This window comes from Artibeus jamaicensis, unplaced genomic scaffold, assembly GCF_021234435.1.
Source record: "Artibeus jamaicensis isolate MK-2021 breed Jamaican fruit bat unplaced genomic scaffold, CSHL_Jam_final contig_3214, whole genome shotgun sequence".
NCBI classification, from domain to species: domain Eukaryota; kingdom Metazoa; phylum Chordata; class Mammalia; order Chiroptera; family Phyllostomidae; genus Artibeus; species Artibeus jamaicensis.
In genome coordinates, this window is record NW_026521760.1 from 896,213 (window position 1) to 920,931 (window position 24,719).

The following is a 24,719-nucleotide window of genomic DNA, read 5'->3' on the forward strand; positions in this document are numbered from 1 at the left end:
ACTGGAATGCAGCCAGTCTACTAGCATCGGAGCTGTGCTGTCACAACACAACCCCTCTGGGCGGGGTGGTGTGGGAAACGGATGGCAGAGGAATACTCAAGCAGCTGCTGCACAGTGAAGTAAAGTGGGGCAACCACAAGGGGAGGGGGCAAGAGTAACACTTCAAAGGAGCACTGAATTACAATGTCAAAAACATGTGGCAAAGTTATTGACTGCTGAGAACCCACAGCAATGACAGACTGGTCTGCTACGCCACAAATAGAAACAGGGTGGCTCTTTTTGAGCAAAGGCATTGGGCCAAGAGAGACTAAGAGGCAAATAGCAGCTGCAGCCCCATATCAAAGGAGAATCTTTATAATGTATTCTACGAGAAAAGGATTGTTGGTCATGCTCTGCTTATCTATTCAGCCACACCTGCACAGATAGCTACCAGGAGCCCAATTTTGAAAAATGAAGCACTCTGATGAATAAATGACATCCTTTTTTTCCTGAGAGTTCCCTTCACACTTTATTTATGCCTCTTATACCATAAATTGCTTTCAGCCTGGCATTCTAGTTATACTTGAACAAACTTGCTTCTTCCATACTAAGTGTAAACTTACTGAAGACCACTTACCCCATAGCACAGTGCCACATACAAGTGGGTGCTCAATAAATACTTGTTGAATAAATTCCATCTAAAAATAGCAAAAAAAAAGCTTCATTAATATTGTGAAATTGTCAAAAACCTGCTGTCGTATCCTTATTTTTCTGTTGTTTCATCCAACAAATATTTACCAAGCCCTGACCACATTCAAGGTTAATGTACTAGATGATGATGATGTTAAGGTGAAAAACACATGGAGAACAAAGAGAGTTAGGAAAAAAGCAGGATCAAATTTCACAAAAGATATACACAAGGAGAAGAGCATGTTAGGCTTACTTTACCAAGATTCCAAGGATGAGTAACCTGTTGTGCCTATAAAATAAGGTAGTTTTCTATAAAATAGAAAAAAATGTGCCAGAAGAACTCAGTCTGCCCATTTATTGAGCCACAGCTAGAAGCAACATAGCTCAACTGAGAAAGAGCTTACTTTGGAATTCACAGGTGCTCACAAGCTTCATGTTTCATATAGGGAATATAAAGAACAAGATTAGTTCATATTGGCATATATAACAGAATAGGTTTGTGAAGTTCTCTTTTGCAGTTTTTTTTTGCTTTGTTGATGCCATGTGATGATGCAGACTAAGAGAAGTCAGAATTACAAGAAGGGATGGGATGGAGCATGAAATACCACTTAAAAAAGGAATTGGCAAAACAAACAAGTAAGCAAAACAGAACCAGAGGCATGGAAATAAAGAACAAACTAACAGTGACCAGAGATAGAGGAGGAAGATAACAGGGGAAAGAAGGGCAAGGGTCGAATGTGAGAGATGAGAGGGGAGCAGGGCAGGGGAGAGTAATGGGGGAAAGATGGGAACAACTGTAACTGAACAATAAAAAAAAAAGGTCCAGATTTCAGTCATTTAATTTTGTAACAGTCACAACCCACCTGAGCCACATCTTAAGGTCTTCACTTTTAAGGCATTAAAATTAAGAAATATTTACATGCTGTCATTCATATCATAAAACCTTTTGTGGTTTTCTGTGATACTTAGTATCAGACACTGCGCTTCATTTGGGCCTACATGGTGGGCAGCTTGCACGATAGTTCTTGATGGCCCCTGTTCACTGCTAATCACACTTCTCTGTCCCAACTAAGTAGTTAGGAACTGGATCCTGCACAGCCATATACACAACTGATACATGGTCGACTATTAATATGACATGAATGAACTCTCTCTCTCACCCTTAGAAACTGCTGGGTGGCCGACCCTTCAGGACCCTTTTGGTCATATGAATGTCAGTGGAAAAGAATGTAACAGGATTTGTGAGCAGTATGACAATTTAATTAGTTTTGTTACAAAGTCAAAGATTATTCATTGACACTGTCACATAATCACCTGAATTTACACTTATCAGTTCATTTCAACAACATAATTATTGAGTGCACATTATTCTAGGCACTGAGATAGTTAATATGTGAATGAAGAGGCAAGTTTCCTGCCCTTAAGGATCTCACAGAATAGGAAGTGTTAGCATTATATGACAGTTACAATGGACTGGTCAGGAATGGTTCTTTTATATGCTAGAGCCAGAAAGCCCAACTCTCACCAACTAAAAAGAAACCTCATTAACTGAGATAACAAAGCAGCAGTAGAACTTTGAAAAATAACAGGGAACCATTGTCTTGATTCCAGTTTAGTTTCCTTTGGTTTAGCTTCATCTTCAGACAATTCTTCCCTTGCAGAAAAAGGGAGCTCATTCATGGGTTGCATCTTTTCAACAGAAAAGGAATCAGAGCCTTAGAATGCAGTATTATTAGCCTTGATCAGGCTGATGTGGATCATGTGCTCAATGCTGAACCAATTTCAGAGGTTAAAGGGATCAAATGCACTGACTGGCTCAGCCTTCAGCACACTTTGCTTTACCCAAGGCACACAGGTGAGGGAGGAGTGATTTCCCAAAGCTGAGCCAGGGTACTGTCACCTCAGAAAGAAGAAGGTGATACTGGGCTGCTAAAACAGCCCATGTCCTCTAACTAGGGATACACATGCTTGACAATATATTGAAGAAACTGTCTTTGAACACCTTGTAGAGATGGACGATGCACTAGCCTAAGCATTTGTCAAGATTTAAGAGATGCTGACAGGAAGCTGCTAATCTACAAAGCGGGATAGGAAGATATATAGATAAAACACAGAGAGCTCCTCTGCCCCTTGGAGAGTTATGTGACTGGAGTTCATTTCCTATTATACCATTCAGGGAAGCTCCCCAGGTGGAGGTGGCCTTTGAAATGACCTCAGGAGAAGGGTGGGCTGGACCTATCCGCCCTAATACAATATCATCATAACCTAAAGTAATATAGTTTTTCCTTGCTTTGGAATAACCTTTAAATAGCAATATTATCTTGTGTTAAAAAATATATGGAGAAATAATTGGTGCCTACCTTAAACTCAGGGCCTAGCGCATTGCTGGCTCTCAAAAAATCTTGGTTGAATGAACAGATAAGTAAATGTCTGAATGAACAAATACTATTGGCAACATGTTAATGGGTAATAGATGAGATTCCTGTGGTCATGTAATGTCAATTTAAAAGCCATCACTAAACCGTGTCTACGACAAGTTGTTTCTCTACAGGTTCCTATGGAGCCACCTTGCTCCCTCAGGTAGCCCTCCGGGGCTCATCAGCAGCATCATTTGCACAGCTCACATTGTGTGTAATGAATTCCAATCTGGCATCCACCACACCTTCGGTCTTTCAGCATAAAACAAAGTGCAGCTTCCCCCACAGAGCGCCCTGATTAAACAAATTAACTATGGCGCTGCCTGCAAATACACGCACTGGAGTGCAGGAAATGAATAGATACAATGGCCAAGTCTGTATTTAATTTTAATTAAATTTCATTCTGTAGCTCAATTAATCCACATCTCCAAATGTCAGCAGGACTGAGGCAAATGGAATGACATCTGCTGCACCGCACAGGACTATAAAACCTTCACTGCACGCTAGGTCTCTGGAAGCGCACCAGGAAAAATGAAATATCTTTATTAAGTGTGTAGTAATGTATAGAAGTCTAACTCAGAGTCTAATGAAAGAACATAAACTGGGAAAGAAAATTAGACAGAGAATGTGACTGGTTATGGGCATGGCAAGTATTGTTCAATATCCTGCCTTGTGTAATTTATTGTTTTAAAGTTACATTTGGCTCCATAGCCCTTGCCTTTAATATTTACCTAGTGGGCTTCCCAAATGCCCAGGTTGTATTTTTTTAACGGACACAGATTTCTTTCCTGAGGAAAGGGGATTGATGGAATAAAGGTGATCTTTCTACATAGAATATGGAAAAGATCGTATCTGCTATTCGAGGCCATTTGTCACGGGAAGCCAGAGGTGTAGCGGGAAGGGTGTGGGGTTTGACAAGCCTAGATGAACGTTTTTGTTCTGCCACTTATGCATCAGATTAGAAGGTTAAAGAAAATTCCAGATATCAGTAATTAGTGAGGCTGTTCTCAGCCTGACAAGGACTAGTTTGGTGAAATGTCTGTGTAGTATTTTTAGAAAACATCAGTGTGAACATTATTTTAGATAATAAAAAATAGATAAATCTTATTAAAATCAATGTGTTTAGCATTATGGGCCGGTTGTTGTGCTAGACCTGGAGATGTGATGATGAATAAGACGTGGCCCCATCTCTGGAGAAGGGAGAGATAAAAGTAAAAATAATTAAAATAAACTCTGACTAATTTCTACTAAAGGGAAAGCCCAGGTAATTAGGGGAGCCCTGGGGGAATGCAAAAAGCCTGGGGGATGGGTGCTTGTCTCCTTCAAAACGGCCCTGGAGGATGAATGACATCTGAGCAGATAAATAGTAGGAAAAATAAAGAGATGGAAAAGCACATATAAAAAATGCATGGGAAAGTAGTTTGTTTTCTAGTTTGGGAAAAGAATTGAAAGTCTACAGAGAAAGTAAGATTGGAGATGAAGAGAGAAAGGTACTCTGGGGTGAGATTGGCTGATGGTGCATGTACTGTGCAGATCTCAGGATTCGATCCTATAGAAAATGTGCAGTTCCTGAGGGCTCGGGACAAGGGAACAAACACGAGATCACATCTGTGTTTGGAACTGCAGTGTTATGGAGCAGAGGGTGGAAGGTGGCAGAATATACCACCCAAAATATGCCTTTGGCATAAGGATTATTTTGAACTAAAGACAGTTGAATAAAGTTGGTGCCAGGTTACTCTGACCACCCTTTTTCTTCTTGGAAGTAGAAGATAAAACTCGCAGGTGAAGGGTGTCCTCTTTTTAGTAGGAGGAAACATTTTTATCACCAGAGAGGAGAGTCCAAGAGAAATCTGTACAGACTCAGTCTTACCTATTGTCTCCCCACATATTTTAGTTACTTTCCCACAATTACTACTTTTTGTTCAATCCAGTACCTAAGCCCTTAGATCTAGTCACTTCCTTGGGTCTTTATTTTCCCAGTGAGCCTCCCATGGGCATGTAAAAAATCTGTGTGCCTTTCTCCTATCAATCTATTTTTATGTCAATTTGATTCTCAGGCCCAGACGGAGACTCTAAGCAAATAGAAAGTGGCCCCCCACCCCAATGCCCCACAGAGGGTGAACTATTAGAAGTACGGAGACCACTGGAATGGATCCCTGGCTTCCACTAAATCTACCCACCTGTGGAAGCTCAGACACTGAAGGACAGGGTAACTTAGCTCCTATTTACACACCCAACAAGGGGCTAAATGGAATGGGAGGAAGACTGGTGTAATTCATACAGACTGAGAAAAGTTCTTCTAGATTAAGAGCATATACTTAGGTGGCTTGCTACTGTCACGAAACATGGAAAGAGAGAAGAATTGAAGAAAACTGTTGTTAAAGGGCCTTATACCAGACATGGTTGTTCTCTGCTCAGAAATGTGAAAAAACAGCCTTTTCCCTACTCCTACTTTTCAGTAAATGAGAATTCTTTTTCTAAGCGAACTCTTGGCCTCTCTCTCTCTTTATTCTGTTTAGTTGATGATGATGCTGCTTAACCTACTGGCAAAGTTGTAAATAACTAAGTAGACTGTGCCTAGCTCCACCCTTCTCCTTTCTGTGATCTGCCTGACTAGGCAGTTGTCTAACTGTGGGTTCAGAAACCATATCTCCATCACTTTTTAGAGCAAAGGTGAGATTCTTGGCTTCCTCTGATACACTGTTTTAGATTTCATTATTCGCAACCAAAGTGGGGGAGAGAAGTATAGCTTACTGGGACCCCTTAGGTATCCTAACAATAAGAGAGTATATATTTTTGGCCTTTATTCTGGTGTTTGGGACTATTCTGTACCTGAAAGGAGTCCTGCTGAGGATCAGCCACAGCATTATGTAAAGCACTAAACGGAGAAGACACATAAAACCCAGGAAATGTAACCAAAGGAGGCAAACACTAGGCTAAAGGAGGGACTGAACACAGAGAAAGTCCAAGGCCTGTTCATTCAAGGAGAAATCAGCAATGAAAGCCTGACTGCTCATTTGGACATTCAGAATATTAGAAATGTTGAGTTCTTATAATGTGGCTTAGAATACTAGGTATTACTTACTCTGCCATATTTAGATATTACTAAACATGGGTCAAGTAGGGTTTTGTGGGTTGCTTTGAAAACCTCTAATTTATTGTAACATTATTACAATAATATTTTGCTGCCTCTTTTTCAAAGGGCATCTGAACTTTTAACAACTTGCAAAAATATTCTCGAATAACTGATTTGTAAATTGAAGACTCACTAGGATGATATAAAGACATTGATCAGCAGAAACAGGAAGATTTCAATCTAAAAGGAAAGAAGAAGTCTAGCATTCTTAATGAAAGCATTCAGAGTTAAAGACTGAGGTATCCCATGTAAACTAATAATCTATTAACATTTTTTTCACCATACAGAAATATTTTGGGAGAGGGAATAAAAAAGCCTCTTTGTATTTTGGCACACTTTGTACTTCTCTCAGATTTCCTTTGTATTCTTATAAATATGTCTTTATTCTTTTATCTCTTTTTCATATGCCTATATAAAACTTTAACTTCAATATACTAATTAAAAACCTTACAGATAAAAGAAGTAGAAATTGTGATTCTGACAAATTCATCAGGAAAATTTTTCTAGTTCTGCTTCAAAATACTGAATTTTGAAATCAGTACATAAAGATACGGTACTGAAATACAATCAAATAAAGATGTACAGAAACTGACAATTAGCTTTGAACTATCTTATGATCCTATTAATAAATAGTGAGACATTAAATTGGTATGTGGTTCCTAGCATATCAATGAATTTGAAACAATTTGATTTCAAGAAATCAATAATGTACCACTAATTCAATCAGGGTTAAAGGTGACTTCACTCCTGCCAGAAAGACAATGAGACATACTGATATTATAATAATGGAAATATGTAAAAGTGAAAAATTGAAGTTGTAAAAAACTATATTGAGTTAATGACTTAAATTACATCTTAACAATCTATCTTAGATGTATAATGGGAATAAGTATATTAAAGAATTTCTGGTTGCAACATTTCACGATTTGTTTGTATTGATTTCTAAGTATTTTATATAAAAATTGGGCATGAAAGATTGAAATTTAGAAACACTAACCTATACTATTGAATGTTGACTACATTTTTCAAGGACCTAAAAAATAACATCAAATCATTAAATTATATAATTCTACTAAGAGCTTAATATATGATTGACACTTATTTATTTAGTTGAGATTTTCCTTGGAGTCAGGGGCCCTGAGTTTAGTGCTCCATCAAAGTTTCTTATAGCACTGAGGGGCCAGGAATTCAGGCAATTCATATTTATGACAGTATGTTGTTGGTGGAAATAAATTTTCTATTAAATTATATTGAATTATTACTACTTTTTAAGTCAGATTTTGGTAATGAATGAAGTTAACATGTACCTTTTTAGATAGTGAAAGGTATATATATATGAAAGGTATATATATATGAAGCTAAATGACAAATCCGTATCTTCTTAACTTATCTGAATAATTTCCTTGATTTTCAGTTTTGTTGCCACACATTTGGGCCTGTGAATGGAAAGTCACTACATAAGTTACAGATTTCCCTACCTCTCACCCTTAGTTTTTCTCTAAGATGGGGACCAAATGATCATATACTATAAATTAGCTTTTTCACTATCATTCCTTTATTATTATCAAAATAAAATATAACATTGCCCTGTCAGAACTGCATACATGAGCCTCAGCCACTTAAAGGGAAGGTTCAATAAACCACCTATATTTTAAGTAATTAATAAAAAGAATTTATTAATTAACAAGAAGCTCTAAAATTTTTACTAAATTTTCTGCTCATACATTCTTAACTAAGTACTGTTCACACATTACATGGCATAATATCTAAGTAAGCTGCTCAGGAGATACCAAGGGACTAATATGAACTATAAAAACACAAAATAAGATAGCAGAGTTTAGTGAGAAAAAGCAAAATTTAGAGAAGTTTGAACATTTACTTCTTGGTCTTGATTTTGACCTTCTACCAGGCTCACTGCTAGGCAATCCATTCAAACCCAGGAGATAGAGTAAGAGTGAATGTGGCCCATTATATACAACAGCACGAAAAAAGCAGGCTTTACATGCAATATTGTAATGGTATAGAGTCACAAACATTTTAAATGGGTTAGACCTTAGAAATCACCAGACCAAGTATATTGTCCATCATGCCTCCCCCTCCTTTCCCTTTTACTTTTCCTATCCTATTTTATCCCTCCTTACTCCATCACATCTCTTCCCTCCTTCTTCTCTCCTCAACTTTCCTTCCTCTTTTTTCTTCACTCCTTCCTTTCTATTACCTACCGAATTCCCAATCTTTGTGAGTCATCGTGCTATGTTCCAAGAGAAGATGAATAGGATCAGTATCTGTCTTCAAAGAACCCATCGCCATCTTTGTAGGAGAGCCAGCACAGTAACAGATAATTGTCATTCAATGTGATAATTGCAATGGAAGTGAAGGGAAACCTAAGGACAGAGGCACCAAAAATTAGCTGACTTGCTGGATGAGGTGATTCCCTATTGGGAACCACTCTGCCTGGTTTCAAAAGTTGTAACTGCCCCCCATGGATAAGGCTGAGTGAGAGACCTCTGGACTGTGAGCCACTAAGGAGACAAAGCTTATTTCCCTGGCAGGAGCGCTGCTTCTGCTACATCCTCTGCCCCCAATGCTTGGTCAGTTAGTCAATGACAGGTAAGACCCCTCAGAGGGGGGGCAACCTAAGCCAGACACGATCACTTGGGAGGCCATCATGGAAGGACTCAGGGGGCTGCAGCAAAGAGGGGGTGATGGACCCTCGCCTTCAGCTATTGTGACATAGCCTGAGTCCCCATTTCCATCTGGGAGAAGCACTTCCTAGCTTTAATCCACTTTAGCCTAAAAACCTATGACTGGGAAGGCAGTGCAGCCCTTTGCCAGCTAGAGCGGGTTCTGGGGTGACCGGACATAAGAAAGAGTTCCTAAAGTCCTGTGAAGCCTGCTTTGCTAAGAGTGCTTTCATTCATGTGATAAGGGTCCGAGCAGGAAATGAGTATGTCTCCCAAAGTTTTTGAAACCCCCTTACCTGACAGACACTAACTCAGATTCAGCCCTCAGATTTCTTTGAAAGGTTATATACTGTTTGATCCTTGGGGCCTGACATTGATTGATGAGTTTTACCTGTATTCCTGTGTATTACGAACATAATAAAAGCCCTTGAGGAAGGGGCTCTTGGTCCTTCTCCTCGGAGAGATTGATCACCTCTCCTCCCCAAGCAGATCATGTCTTGGTAGTTTCATTTTCATCTGTGGCGGATGGGGCGACTGGTGGGCAAAGTTGCCCCCACAATTCCCGAAACACTTTTTTTTTAAGATACAAAACTTGTGCTCACAACTTCCTTTAAAAGTGTGGTTAAGGTGACATGTTCTGTGTATCTATTTTAGTGCATGACAGACAACCGATAAGAACTTTCACTGGAATATTATACAAATTTTAAAGCCTACTGGCAATAGATTATTAACTATCTCTTTTTAGATACAGAATCTGTAAGTATATATACCTTTAAATATAAGTATGGGCACACATCTTTAATTGCTACCTTAATAAAAAAGCTTGAAATCCTATCATAAATGCTCAAGAACAAGGAAGTGCAGTTTCCTCACTTTGTTAATTTGGGGAGAAATCCAATATTTCAGGAAATTCAGGTTCACCTTAATTTATGTGTCAACTTAAATAAGAAGAAATCACAGAGAATTGTAGAATTAATATAAGAAGTTAACATCCTTGCAAGAATCAACAACCAACTTTGCTTCTTCACATCATAAGGAAACAGGAAAAGTGCAAAGAAAGGGAGGCACCCACAGGTAGCCCCTCAGGAAGATCTGGAAAGACACATTGCCTGCTGGTGGCAGAAGCAAGCTCAGGGACAACCTGGAGACTCATCCCACACTTCTAGGCTCCTGTGCTTCTGTGGGTGGCAGGAGGGGAACCTGAGAGGTACCTTAAACCAGGAGCAGGATTATCTAGGAAAAATGGACAAATACGTATCAGGCAGAAAGGAAATCATGAATGAAAACCCAGGAAACAGAAAGCATCAAACAAACAGTATCTGTATAAGAAACAGTTTGCAGAGCCACATTTGGTAGCCTGGGAAGTGACAGGATTAATCTTATGTTACAGAATGTCATGCTGGCATCAGAGCAGAATGTAGTTTCAAAAAGAATAAAACTGGAGTTCTGAAGATTAGTTGGGGATTTTTTTTTACTGGATTCCAGGTGAGGGATGATTAATGCCTAGTGATCCTAAAATTGAGAACATTAGACAACATGCCTGGTAGATTCAGAATCAAACCCCAGGTTTCTCCACTCCCTGCCCCGAACTCTTTCCATTACACCAGAAACACAGTTTCCTATCCTGTGGTAAAACTGAAACATTTTTTGTTGTAGGCTCTGTTAACTACACGTAAATCCATGAAGGATAAATATTTTGGGGATGATCAGATTACTGAGCTCTGGGAGCTCAGCTGCAAATTTTTTATAAGGAGCAATTCAATATTCATTTATCATGAGTATTTGGCATGACACACTCATCTTTTGCATATATAGATGAGCCATTTGAGGGGGGAAGAAAAATTCCAAGCAGAGTCCTTGATATTATATTCATTGTTATCAGTTATTTGGAATCCATGTGAATATAAGCCTCTCACTTTCACAGTAAAGGGTGAGGGTCTTCTCCTGGTATAATTGCTTTATGTGTGATATCTCTGTGCAGTCACTTCTCTTGCCCAAATAGCTGCTCCGCCAACCCTCCGCCCCCGCTGCTGGTGCAACTGCAACATGTCAGGTAATGTGGTAAGGGCACACTTGAGTTCTTCATGTGCCAAGATGAGAAAAATTAATTTTCAGTGCTAAAAAGATGAGACTGCTGGTGCAGACGGTCACTAACCACCACCAGCTGCTCCATAGATTTGGAGTTTGGAAAAGGGAGCCCATTTCAAAATCAATAACATAACTTCAGAACATGAGAAAACTAGTTATATCAGTGGTTTGAGCAAGAAGATATTGTCCAAATCATACTAAATAGTTGCATAATTTGACAAAAGTGTTGACAATTCAGTTTGTACTCATGCTATCATTCTGAAATTTCAATATAGAAAGCCATAAATGACAAAAATATTGGTTTGCTTTAGTAGATGAATAAACAGAGTTCAAGTATGCATCTATGGGATTTATTTACAAGGCGGCAGTTTTAATAGAATGTGAAACTTTAACTACATATAATCTTCCTGAATTCCAATAGAAAGTCAAATAATTTTACACACACACATGTGTGCAAGCACATACATCATAACCAAAAGTGTATCCTTGAACATTATGTTATTTAAAGTACAGAAATATGACTTTTCTAAAAGGTGGCATGAATAAAGAGTACACAAATGCATTCAATAATTTCTTAAATCAAATTGTCTCTTCTTCTCAACTACATGGATCCAGAACAATAGTTCTCAACTTAGGCTGCATATTGGAATCAACCTGGGAGGCTTATAAAGCAGCCAATGTCAAGACCCCATCCTGGACCAGTGAAGTCAGAATCTCAGCCTCAGCACTTGTCAACATTTTGGGCCAGATAATTATTTGTGGTGAGGGCTCCCCTATGCATTGTAAGATCTTTAGCAGTATTCTTGGCCTCTATCAATTATGTGCCAGTAGCAATCTTTTCTTCTTTAGCTGTGACAATAAAAAATGTCTGCAAACATTGGCAATTGTCCCCTGAGGTGGAACAGGCAAAATTAGCCCTGACTGAGAACCACTGTTTTAGGGGGGCACCCTCACGCCCCTTCTCCTAGCTGACTCTCAGCAGCTGCTGTAGGGACACCTCCCTGTAGTCTCTATATGTTGCTATTTCACTCTCTTCATACTGCCTGCCCTTGCCTTGTTCCATGTTACCCCTACCTTCCACATTGGACGTAAGTATTCTGCCCAGAAGTCTTCTCCAATGACCCTGCCCATCCTGTCTTCCTTTACTTTCTGTCATTTCAGCATGTGGGTCTTCAGAATGTTAGTAAGCGGCTTTGTAAATATTCTTGTCTCTTCTGGTGGAGGATGTCCTCAGTTAGACTATAATCCCACTGAAAGAATGAAGAAACTGTCTTTTGCTTAATTTACAATCCTAGAATTTTTTTTTAAACAGAAGGTTTTAATCAGTCATCTTGCCCTTCTTTTTTAAAAATTTTATTTAGTTATTTTTCAAGTACAGTTTTTTGTCTATTTCTCCCATCCCACCACCCCCTGCCCCATGCTCCCCACCTCCCTCCCATTTCCACCCCCCTTAGTTCTTGTCCCTGTGTCCTTCCTATTTGTTCCTCCAAGTCCCTCCCCTTTTTTCCCTTTAAATTCCCTTCCCTCTCCCCTCTGGTCACTGTCCCCCTGTTCTCTATTTCAATGTCTTTGTTTTTATTCTGCTTGCTTGTTTGTTTTGTTGTTTAGCTTCCTGTTAAAGGTGAGATCATATGGTATTTGTCTTTCAACGCCTGGCCTATTTCACTCAGCATAATGCTTTCCAGTTCCATCCATGTTGTTGCAAAGGGTAGTAGCTCCTTCTTTCTCTCTGCTGCATAGAATTCCATTGTGTATATGTACCACAATTTTTTGATCCATTTGTTTACTGATGGGCACACCTAGGTTGCTTCCAGCTCTTGGCTATTGTGAATTGTGCTGCTATGAACATTGTGATGCATAGGTTCTTTGAAATTGATGTTTTGGGGTTCTTAGGATATAATCCTAGCAGTGGAATTGCTGGGTCAAAAGGCAGGTCCATTTTTAGTGTTCTGAGAAAATTCCATACTGTTTTCCATAATGGTTGTACCAGTCTGCAATCCCACCAACAGTGAACTAAGGTCCCCTTTTCCCCACAACCTCTCCAAAATTTGTTGTTTGTTGCTTTGTTTATGATAGCCATCCTGACCAGTGTAAAGTGGTATCTCATTGTGGTTTTGATTTGCATCTCTCTAATAGGTAGCGATATTGAGCATCTTTTCATGTGTCTCTGGATCTTTTGTATGTCCTCCTTGGAGAAGGGTCTGTTCAAGTCCTTTTCCCATTTATTAATTGGGTTAGTTGTCTTCTTAGAGTGCAGTCGTGTTAGTTCTTCATATATTTTGGAGATTAAACCTTTGTCTGAGGTATCATTGGCAAATATGTTTTCCCATACAGTTGGTTGTATTTGAAATTTAATACTGTTTTCTTTAGCCATGCAGAAGCTTTTTATTTTGATGAGATCCCATTTGTTTATTCTTTCCTTTATATTCCTTGCTCTAGGGGACATATCAGTAAAAATGTTGCTGCGTCAAATATCGGAGATTTTCCTGCCAATGTTCTTCTCTAGGACTTTAATGGTTTCAAGGCTTATATTTAAGTCTTTTAAATTTGTTTTTGAATTTGTTTGAATTTGTTTTGGTGTATGATGTAAGTTGGTGCTCAAGTTTCATTTTTTTGCATGTAGCTGTCCAGTTCTCCCAACACCATTTGTTGAAGAGGCTATCTTTACTCCATTTTATGTTATTGCCCCCTTTGTCGAATATTAATTGACTGTAGAGAGTTGGGTTTATTTCTGGGCTCTCCGTTCTGTTCCATTGGTCTATGTTCCTATTTTTATGCCAGTACCTGGCTGTTTTGATTACAGTGGCCTTGTAATACAATTTGATATCAGGTATTGTGATTCCTCCTACTTTGTTCTTCTTTTTCAAAATAGCAGCTGCTATTCGGGCTCGTTTATGGTTCCATATAAATTTTTGAAATGTTTGTTCTATGTCTGTGAAATATGCCATTGGTACTTTAATAAGTATTGCATTGAATCTGTAAATTGCTTTGGGTACTATGGACATTTTGATGATGTTAATTCTTCCAATCCAAGAACAAGGTATATGTTTCCATTTGTTTGTGTCTTCCTTGATTTCTTTCTTCAGGGCTGTGTAGTTTTCTGCATACAGGTTTTTTACCTCCTCAGTTAGGTTTAGTCCCAGATATTTTATTTTTCTTTTTGCTATATCGAATGGGATTTTTTCCTTGATTTCTGCTTCTACTGATTCATTGTTGGTATACAAAAATGCCTTTGATTTCTGGATACTGACTTTGTAAGCCGCTGTTTTGCCAAATTCATTAATTAGTTTGAGCAGTTTTTGGGTAGAGTCTATAGGATTTTCCATGTACACTATCATGTCATCTGCAAACAGTGACAGTTTTGTTTTCTCCTTTCCTATTTGGATGCCTTTTATTTCCTTTTCTTGCCTGATCACTGTGGCTAAAAATTCCAATACCATATTGAATAGAAGTGGTGAAAGTGGACATCCTTGTCTTGTTCCTGATCTTAGTGGAAAAGCTTTTAGTTTTTGCCCATTGAGTATGATGTTGGCTGTAGGTCTCTCATATATGGCCTTTATTATATTGAGGAATGCTCCCTCTATTCCCACTTTGCTAAGTGTTTTTATCATAAATGGGTGTTGTACCTTATCAAAAGCTTTTTCTGCATCTACTGATATGATCATGTGGTTTTTGTCTCTGCTTTTGTTTATGTGATGTATTACATTTACTGATTTGTGAATGTTGAACCATCCTTGCATCCCTGAGATGAATCTCACTTGGTCATGGTGTATGATCTTTTGGACATGTTGTTGGATGCGATTTGCCAATATTTTGTTGAGGATTTTAGTGTCTATGTTCATCAGCGATATTGGCCTGAAGTTTTCTTTCCTGGTTGTGTCTCTATCTGGTTTTGGAATTAGGATGATGCTGGCTTCATAAAAAAATTTTGGGAGTTTTCCATCCTTCTGGATTTTTTGGAATAGTCTGTGGAGAATATGGGCTAGCTCTTCCTTAAATGCTTTGTAGAATTCTCCTGTGAAACCATCTGGTCCAGGGCTTTTGTGTGATGGGAGTTTTTTGATTACTGCTTTGATTTCTTTTGCTGTTATTGGTATGTTTAGATTTTCTGCTTCTTTTTCATTGAGTTTTGGAAGATTGTATTTTTCTAGAAATGTGTCCATTTCCCCTAGGTTTTCAAATTTCTTGGAGTACAATTCTTCATAGTAATTTCTTACAATCCCTTCTATTTCTGTGGTATCAGTTGTAATCTCTCCTCTTTCATTTCTGATTGTGTTTATTTGTGTCCTCTCTCTTCTTTTCTTGATGAGCCTACTTAAAATCTGGTCTATTTTGTTTATCTTCTCAAAGAACCAACTCCTGGATTCATTGATCCTTAGAATTGTGCTTTTAATTTCTATGTCATTTAATTCTGCTCTAATCTTGGTTATTTCCTTCCTTCTGCTTGCTCTGGGCTGTCTTTGTTGTTGTTCCTCGAGTTCTTGCAGGCAAAGTTAGTTTGTTTCTTTGAAATGTTTCTATTTTCTTTAGGTAGGCCTGTATTGCTACAAACTTCCCTCTCAGGACTGCCTTGGCTGTGTCCCATAAGTTTTGGGTTGTTGTGAGTTCATTTTTGTTTCCAGAAACATTTTGATTTCTTCCCTAATTTCATTCTTGACCCATTCATTGTTTAATAGCATACCATTCTGTCTCCATGATTTTGGGTGCTTTGGGTTTTTTCCTTTGGGGTTGGTTTCCAATTTCAGTCCTTTGTGGTCAGAGAAGATGCTTGGTATGATTTCAATTTTCTTGAATTTTTTGAGGCTCGTTTTGTGTCCTATCATGTGGTCTATCTTTGAAAATGTTCCATATGCATTTGAAAAGAATGTGCACTTAGCTTCTTTGGGATGAAGGGCTCTATATATGTCAGTTAAGTCCATTTCATCTAGGGTGTTGTTTAATGCCGCAATATCTTTGTTGATATTTTGTTTGGAAGATCTGTTCATTTTTAATAGTGGGGTGTTAAAATCCCCTACTATAATTATGTTGCTGTCAATATCTTTCTTGAAGTCCTCTAAGATTTTCTTAATATATTTGGGTGCTCCTATGTTGGGTGCATATCTATTTACGAGGTTAATGTCTTCTTGGTGGATTCTTCCCTTGAGTATAATGTAGTGACCTTCTGGGTCTCTCTTTATGGCCCTTTTTTTTTGAAGTCTATTTTGTCCGATATGAGAATTGCTACCCCAGCTTTTTTTTCCTGTCTGTTTGCTTGGAAAACTTGTTTCTAGCCTTTCACTTTTAGTCTGTGATGGTCGTTTGTCCTGAGGTGGGTCTCTTGTAGGCAGCATATGTGTGGGTCATGCTTCCTTTGCATTCAGCTATTCTGTGTCTTTTGATTGGAGCATTTAATCCATTTACACTTAAGGTTATTATTGATAGGTACTTATTCATTGCCATTTTTGTACCTGTGTTCCTCTCTTATCCCTCTTTTCCTTCCTTTCCTTAAAGCAGTCCTTTTAGTATTTCTTGTAGAGCTGGTTTGGTGGAGGCGTATTCTTTTAGACTTCTTTTGTCTTGGAAGCTCTTTATTTGGCCTTCTATCTTGATTGAGAGCCTTGCTGGGTAAAGTAGCCTTGGTTGTAGGTCTCTGGTTCTCATTACTTGGAATATTTCTTGCCATTCTCTTCTTGCTTGGAGTGTTTCCATTGAGAAGTCAGTAGCTAACCTTATTGGGGTTCCCTTGTATGTTACTTCTTTTTTCTCCCTTGCTGCCTTTAAGATTCTCTCTTTGCCTTGCAATTTTCCCATTTTGATGATGATGTGTCTTGAAGTGGGCCTCCTTGGGTTCCTCTTGATTGGGACTCTCTGTGATTCCTGGATTTGTGTGATTTTTTCTCTCATCAAATTAGGAAAATTTTCTCTCATTACTCCTTCAAATATGTTTTCTTCTTCTTCTTCTTCTTCTTCTTCTTCTTCTTCTTCTTCTTCCCCTCCTCCTCCTCCTCCTCCTCCTCCTCCTCCTCCTCCTCCTCCCCCTCTTCTTCTTCTTCTTCTTCTTCTGGTATTCCTATTATTCGGATATTATTACGTTTCATATTGTCTTGCATTTCTCTTAATCCCTCTTCATTCTTTCTGAGCCTCTTTTCATTTTCTTGCTCTTTCTGTGAGATGCTTTCTACTTTGTCCTCCAACTTGCTAATCTGATCCTCTGCCTCATCATTCCTACTTTTGAAACTATCTACTGTGTTCTTCAATCTGGAAATTGTATTCTTCATTTCCTCTGATATTTTCTATTTCCTTTTTCATGTTGATATAGGCTGCAGAGAGATCATTGTAGTTCCCCTGTAGTTTCTGGTAGCTCATTGTGAGCTCTTTGAACTTAGTAATAACCAGTGCTTTGAATTCACTATCTGATAGTTGATTAGCCTCTATTTCATCTAACATTCTTTCTGAAGTTTCTGCTTTTTCTTTCATCTGGGGATTGTTTCTTTGTCTTCCCATTGTTTGAGACTCTTCTTGTTAGTCTCAGCTTCTAAAATTGATCTGTTCTGACTCCCTGGGTTTATGGTGTGAACTTCTGTGGTATGATACCTGTGAAGGTCAGTGGTGCAGACTCCTTCAGGTATCTTGATGTTCTCCGTCTCCACCTACTCTCACGCTGGTCCTCATGCTGGTCCCTGAGCTGGTTGCCTACCACTGCTGAGTTTCCCGGCTCCTGTAGCCGACTCCTCCAGCGCCTAGGCCCGTCGCTATGGCAGCAGCACAGGGGCTGCGAGTGTCCTGGCTCCCGTAGCTGACTCCCTGGCACCCAGGCCTGTCTCTATGGTGGCATCACAGGGGCCAAGAATGTCCCGGCTCCCGTACCTGACTGCCACTGTCTGGTGTTTCAGGTCGGTCACAATCTCTGGTCTTTTAATTTCATAAATGCTGGGTAACCGATGGTTTATTGTGCTGTTTCTCTATTGATCTGCCAGGATTTTCACCCACAAGTACAGGAGCTAGAATCCGCTCCATTCTACTCCGTAGCCATCTTCCCAGCATCCTCCCATCTTGCCCTTCTTGACTTTACCACACAATATGTAAGGCAGTGTCATACACAACCTAATACAATACTGGATCTTCCCAATTAAAATTCCAGTTGGATTTTTCTGAGGAATTCAAACTGACTTTAAAATTTACACGGAAGCCTATAGCCACATACAGATAAGTACATCTTAAAAAAAAAGGACTTGACCTGCCAGATATTAAGCCACAGAATAAAGCCATAATAATAAAAATCATATTGAATTGGTACAAAAATAGACCAACTGATGAATGGAACAGAATACAGACCTTAGAGACAGACTCATGCATATATGTAAATTTAATAAGTGAGTAAAGTAGCATCACAGATCAATTTTAGCACAGCAAAGGGAATGATCCACTAAGAAATCTTATGTGGTCAATCCTTTTGGTATGAAATGTTAAAATTCACAGTTACTGTTTGATTTTTTCAAATAATTTCCAACTCAGTTTCTGTTTTGTCAGTTTCATCCTCAAAACCAAGTTGCTTTTCACCTGATTGCTTAATAAAATGCAACTGGCTACTTTAATGTAAGAAATGTTTGTAGGAATGACCGATGACAAGCAAATACTTTGACTGGAATTTTCAAATGTGTAAAAAGCCAATTTCAGGCTAAACAATTACTTATTTTTAATTGAGTTTTCTTTTTAAAAGATTTTATGTATTTATTTTTAGATAGTGGGGAAGGGATGGTGAAAGAGAGGAAAAGAAATATCAGTGTGTGGTTGCCTCACACATGCCCCCTATTGGGGACCTGACCCACAACCCAGGCATGTGCCCTGATTGGGAATCAAACCAGTGACCCTTCAGTTCACAGGTCGGCACTCAATCCACTGAACCACACAAGCTAAACACTGATTTATTTAAAGAAAAAGATTATAAAAATATTTTAAAATGAAAATATAAAAAGTATAAAGTAAAAGAGACACAAGGTGTGAAAATTTGGGGGGTGGAGAGAGGGAATGTAAAATGAAGAAGAAAGTAGCTAAAATAGAAGTTAGGGAAAGCCATAAAATAAAATGATTCTCAAAGAAGCAGAAGAATGCAATAATTACCCCGAGAAGACTGCAGCTTCGAAGAAATAATGTAAACATTCAAACCTAAAAGGCAGGAGTAGGAAGAAATTCTAAATTCAGAATCTTCATCTTTAAATCTGAGCTGAATGGTTACTACATTAAAAAATCTTTTATTACACTTTGGATGAGTAATAATACTGTTCTTGATTTATTGAATACCTTTATGCTAGTGATTCCAAAGTGCTCTGAAAATATCTTGTGACAGATATTATTTCCTTTTAACAGATGGAGAAATTGAGGTTATATAGAGCTTAAGTGACTTGTTCATTGTCACAATTAATCAATGGTAATGCCGAAAATGGAACTTAAAGTTCTCTGCTATCCAGTATAGACTGTTTTCTGTCTCATGTTAACTGATCCATAATTAACTTACTGTAGGAATGAAGTGGGTTCTTAAAGAATAATTATGAAGGTCATGCCTTGGTTAAGATTCATGTTCATGTTTCATCACTAATAAAACCATTAAAAATACACGAATACTTAAATATTTTTAGAAAAACTTATTATTTAAATAAGACTAATTGTAGACATGGCAAAATTCCAGCAGCAATTAGGAAACTGGAAGATGTTTTAACTGAGACATTTTAAATCCATTTGTCAGTCCCTAATAATTTATTTACCTGCCTTCTGAATGAGTTCCTAGCAAGTCCAATTAGTATTTTATGAAACAATTACTTCCAAACTAAGAAATAACCTCATGTATAGCTTTGACTTTTTAAGCTTAACACATCTTTTCGATGCTCTAAACATTCATACGAAGAGAGTGGTGACCAATTAGACACAAACAGGATTATGGAACGCCTGAACTGGCACCACAGGGACAACCTTCCCTTTCCAACACTTTCCTACGTGTTGGAAGCACTGATGGAATCTGGTGTTGATATATTTTTAAGTAAGGATTCCATCCAGTTATGCAATTACATACTGACTACAAATAATTGATCTTTTATTGACTGAACAGTCTGCCAATGCATAGTTATCCATCTGGATCTAACATAAACAGAAAACAGTGACATTTAAAACTATCCTCCCAAGTAAACTTGTATCATAAAATTTATATAGAAATTATGTATGTGGGCTGAATTCCCTATGATCAATTAAGGAGACATGAATCATCAGCCACATTTCCATTTGATATTTTTCTCTAATCAGACCTTTTATGTTCTCAAATTTTTAATATTTTCCCAGTTTCTTTTTAATTTTATTTATTTATCTTTAGAGGGGAAGGGAAGGAGAGAGGGAGAGAAACATCAATGTATGGTTGCCTTTTGTGCGTCCCCTGCTGGGAACTGGCCTACAGGGAACCGGCCTGCAACCCGGTATGTGCCCTGACTGGGAATCGAACCTTGATTGTCTGGTTCGCAGGCCCGCGCTCAATCCACTGAGCTACACCAGCCAGGGCTTCCAATTTCTTATTATAACTGATTTGTCTTCAGTAAAGGTGTCACCTTGACAGAATTATGTTCTGAAATTATAGGAAGAAGCTGGTATTCTTGAAATGTCCGCCAACATCCAAGCCTCTGTCATTCCACTCTGAATTGGCCCAAATGATACTTAATTATACCTTAATGTACCTTGTAAGAAAACTGCCACCGAACAGAATCCTTTCCATTATAACCACCACAGAGTGCTTATCCAGGACCAATCATCCTGCAGACTACCTATCAGCTTAACTCTTTTAGACAGGACATAGTGCCATTTCTACAGCAAAATTCATCAGTGCCCTCCCTCCCTTCGTTTCTACTGAATGTTTATTAGATATAAACAAACTTATAACTTGTCATTCAATTCTATCTAGAATCTGGATTTAATGCAACTTTCCAGTACTAATATGCACCAGTTAATTTTGTAATTGTTGTCATTCTTTAAATATAGCTTGCCTTGTTTTTTTTAGACCTTTGCTTGCAAAGCTATTTGCCAATAATGGCTCCTCAAACAGTCTACCTTAAATGTTACCTTCTCAGTACAGTACCCCCTGATTAACAGTTTCATTTCCTCATCTCTCCCATTTCTTCTGCCCCTGCTTCCTTCTTAATTCTCTAGAAATAGCGCATGACTTTCACTGAATGTATCATGTATTAATTTCTGTATGGCTGTCTGTGTGCGAGTTTCAGTTTCTCTTATTGCACCATCAGAATCCTGTGGCAGGCCTCTATCCTGGCGTATGCTGGTGTTCCACACTCAGTGGGGGCCAGTACAAGTTCATTAAATGAGTGGACACAGGAGAAGAAAATTAGAGGAACTATACAAGGTAGTCAAATTGTTTAAAGAATAAAATCAAAAGCTGTACTTGAAATTTACATGAACTTACAGCTCAGTCTGGGTATAAAAATAGTTACTTCTCAAAGAGAAAATATTTTTAAAAATATAATACATTTAAGACAGGAATAGTGCCTATTTATTTCCTGACATATTCCAAGTACTTAATGCAATGTCAGTAGTCTTTTAACAAATATTAATTGAATGAACAAATAAATACCAAAAAGGCAGTTATTTCAAAGCATGTTCTAGTTTTTATTATGTTTTTTTAGATTTTTACTCACCCTGAATGCCCTAAAATTTCAGTTAAATAAATCTAGTTCAATTTTATTTTTTAAAATATACCTGGTAATATCTCTATCAGAGATATTAAGAAAAATACAAAACTACTCATATATTAAGCATGCGTCTTGCATACTGAAATACCTTATTATAAAGAGAGAAGCCAGTGAACTTTCTTGAGGAGATAATATGGTTTCACATTGTCAATGATGAAGAGAGCTATTGTCTGTATGTTGACCTTGCAAAAGTTTAGTAAAGTATGTTGACTTTACTAAAAGGATTTCAGTAAAGTTCATCAGCAGGTTTAACTTCTAGCTTTTGCCCAACTATAACTGAGCTGAGAAAGTTATGAAGACTGGAGAGTCCATTAGGTGATGACTAGTCATTGCCAGAGCTGACAGTATCACTTTGATCCACTCTGCACAGCTCTCAGATAAAACAGCCCTGTAATCATGGGCTTAGCCCTCCTAAACACAGCACAGGCAGCCACGACTAGAGAGAGTAAAGAAAACCAGCAGCTGGGGCTGAGGTGGGGGCAAGTCTATCCTCCTGCAAGTTCTGAAGGAAACTTTTCAAGTCAAAAACTGCAGAGGTCACATGTCAGCCAACACGAGAGCAAACCCAGAGCAATTCAGAAAGCAACGATGAAAACTATAATCAAATTCTGCTGCCTGAGTGGCACATTGCCTAATGCACTGATAACAAAACAGAAACCCCTAATCAAGAAGTCAGCATGTCGTTTAGGACAAGAGTAGATCAAGTGTAGTGTCAACATGGCTACAAAGTCAGACCAAGCAACATATTGAGTGCCGACAGCATTCATCTCCTTATCTTTCTTTCTGATTAGCAGACTTAGTCAAAGTGGCTTATGAAGACTGATGAAGACTTTATGTGTGTGCGGGCAGATTTGTGTATTAACTACTATCTGTTATTAAAAATTTAATTCAGATAAATTCTTCAAGAAGCCTTCACTAATTGCCATCCCACCTCCTATACATCTTTGCTGCTTGATATTTGATATATACATACAGTGATCAGGTACCATGAATGAGTAATGTCTGTTTATGTGTCAGTCTCCCCCTTTGGACTGTAGGCCCTCTGAGGTCAGGGACAGGTCCTACTCACCTCTGTATCCTATTGTACTTAGTGGATGCTTCACAAATCAGAGAAATAACAGAAGATTTTGACCTAGACGGTGCTTGGTTGAAATCCTGGCTCCATTTCTGGAGGCCTGTGGCCTGATGCTATGGCCTATATTCAGGAAAATTGCACCTCACTTTCTGTCCTGCTTCTCATCTGAGGCCAACCATGACTCTGACCCCTACAGCCTGTAGGTCAGTCCCACATGTCCCTCTGCTCACCTCAGACCTAGAGCTGCAGGTGTTCATGTGTCCAGAATAAGGGTTAGCACAGGCCCCAATTTTACTAGCTTTGTATGCTCTAGAGAATGACTTATTTTCTGAGCCTCAGTTTCCTCATACATTAAATGGGTATAATAATGCCCATACTTTGAGTAGCCATTCATCATGAAGATGAAATGAGATAATGTATATAAACCCTCTGCCACCAGCTTTTGGAACATAGCAGGTCCTGAATAAATGGAAACTTATCAAACCACTTCTATCAATATCACCTCTAGCTACAAACATATAGATCAGACTTCAGATGACTTTTAGCTAGAAAGGTGACAGTTTTTACAGACACAAAGGTCTGCAATGTATCTTGAAATATTAAAGACAAATGTTCTTAGCAGCACAATACCCAATAGCTAAGTGCTGAAAGCAACCTAGGTAGCCATCAATAAATGAGTGGATCAAAAACTATGGCACATTTACATAATGGAATACTATGCAGCAGAAAGAAAGGAGCTCCTACCCTTCATAACAGCATGGATGGAACTGGAGAGCATTATGCTAAGTGGAAAAAGCCAGGCAGTGAAAGAGAAATACCATATGATCTCACCTATAAGTGGGACCTAATCAACAAAACAAACAAGCAAGCAAAATACAACCAGAGACATTGAAATAAAGAACAAACTGAAGTAACCAAAGAGGAGGGGGGAGAGAGATAATAGGGGAAATAGAGGATAATGGTGGGGGGGGGCATCAAGGAACATGTATAAAGGACACATGGACAAAGCCAAAGGGGGTGGGCTGGATGGTGGGAGGCAGGGATGGGTGAGGCAGGGGGTATGGTGGGGTAAAAATGGAGACAAATGTGCTTGAACAACAATAGAAAAAAAGACAACTAGCACTTCAGTAAATCCTTAAAAGGAAAAAAATTAAAAATCCTGAATCGTAACATGCCAGATTGTATACCTTCAGTAATTGTCATTTTATAAATAAAAGTGGGCAACTAATTCAGCTGCTGTATCTTCCTTCTGTTTGGAAAACAAGTATAATTATTCTGAGGCACTAACATATACACTCAACAGCTTATTTGCCAAATCAGGATTTTATGAATTTTACTATATATTCACTCAAACTATATTACTCACTTTAAGATTTCAAGTGCCTGAGAAATAGTGAACTAAAATAAGGCTTTTTTCTCTCCAAATATATTTAGAAGCCAAAGAAAATTATGCTATTAAAGACAGCTTCATTCTGAACATCTTAATAAAAGACTGTGAAGTATCCGTTTTCCCACTCACTGAATTTCTAGAAAGGTGTGCTAAATTTAAACATTTAGTATTCATGACTAAATAATTAAATATAAATTTTAAAAATCATCTTACTGGTTGTGCCAGGCTGTGTCATGAGGATAAATGGCAGAAAGTGTTTCACTGTGCTTCTGGAGTGACCACTCCAGGGATCCATCAGATGCCTATGCTCTTACTCCTGGGGGCACTTGGACAACATGGGGCCCCCTGAGACCCATCCTAGTGACTCACAAGTTCAGTTTCATCAGCTTTTACCAAGATCACAAAGAAGAAGGTTTAAAGGGACATGGCTGTGGCTGTTTGTTCAGCTCTCTTGTAAAGATCGTCTTTTGGGAAAAAATGGCTAAAGGCCATTGGGTTAGGCCAACTCTGCTTTCACCTAACATTCCTCAGCCAACATTTCA

At 38.4% G+C, this 24,719-nt stretch overlaps 1 protein-coding gene across 2 annotated transcripts in view; it reads right to left on the reverse strand.

The window, feature by feature from the left end:
- Positions 1-24,719, reverse strand: part of KIAA0825 (KIAA0825 ortholog) — a 412,101-nt gene that overhangs the window by 102,396 nt on the left and 284,986 nt on the right. Inside the window, exon 20 of one of the 2 annotated variants that reach the window (XM_053663575.1) lies at positions 617-677. The exons of the other annotated variant lie outside the window; for it this stretch is intronic. Coding sequence (XP_053519550.1) covers positions 617-677 — 61 coding nt within the window. The remainder of the gene's footprint in view (positions 1-616; positions 678-24,719) is intronic. 2 annotated transcript variants of the gene reach the window in all.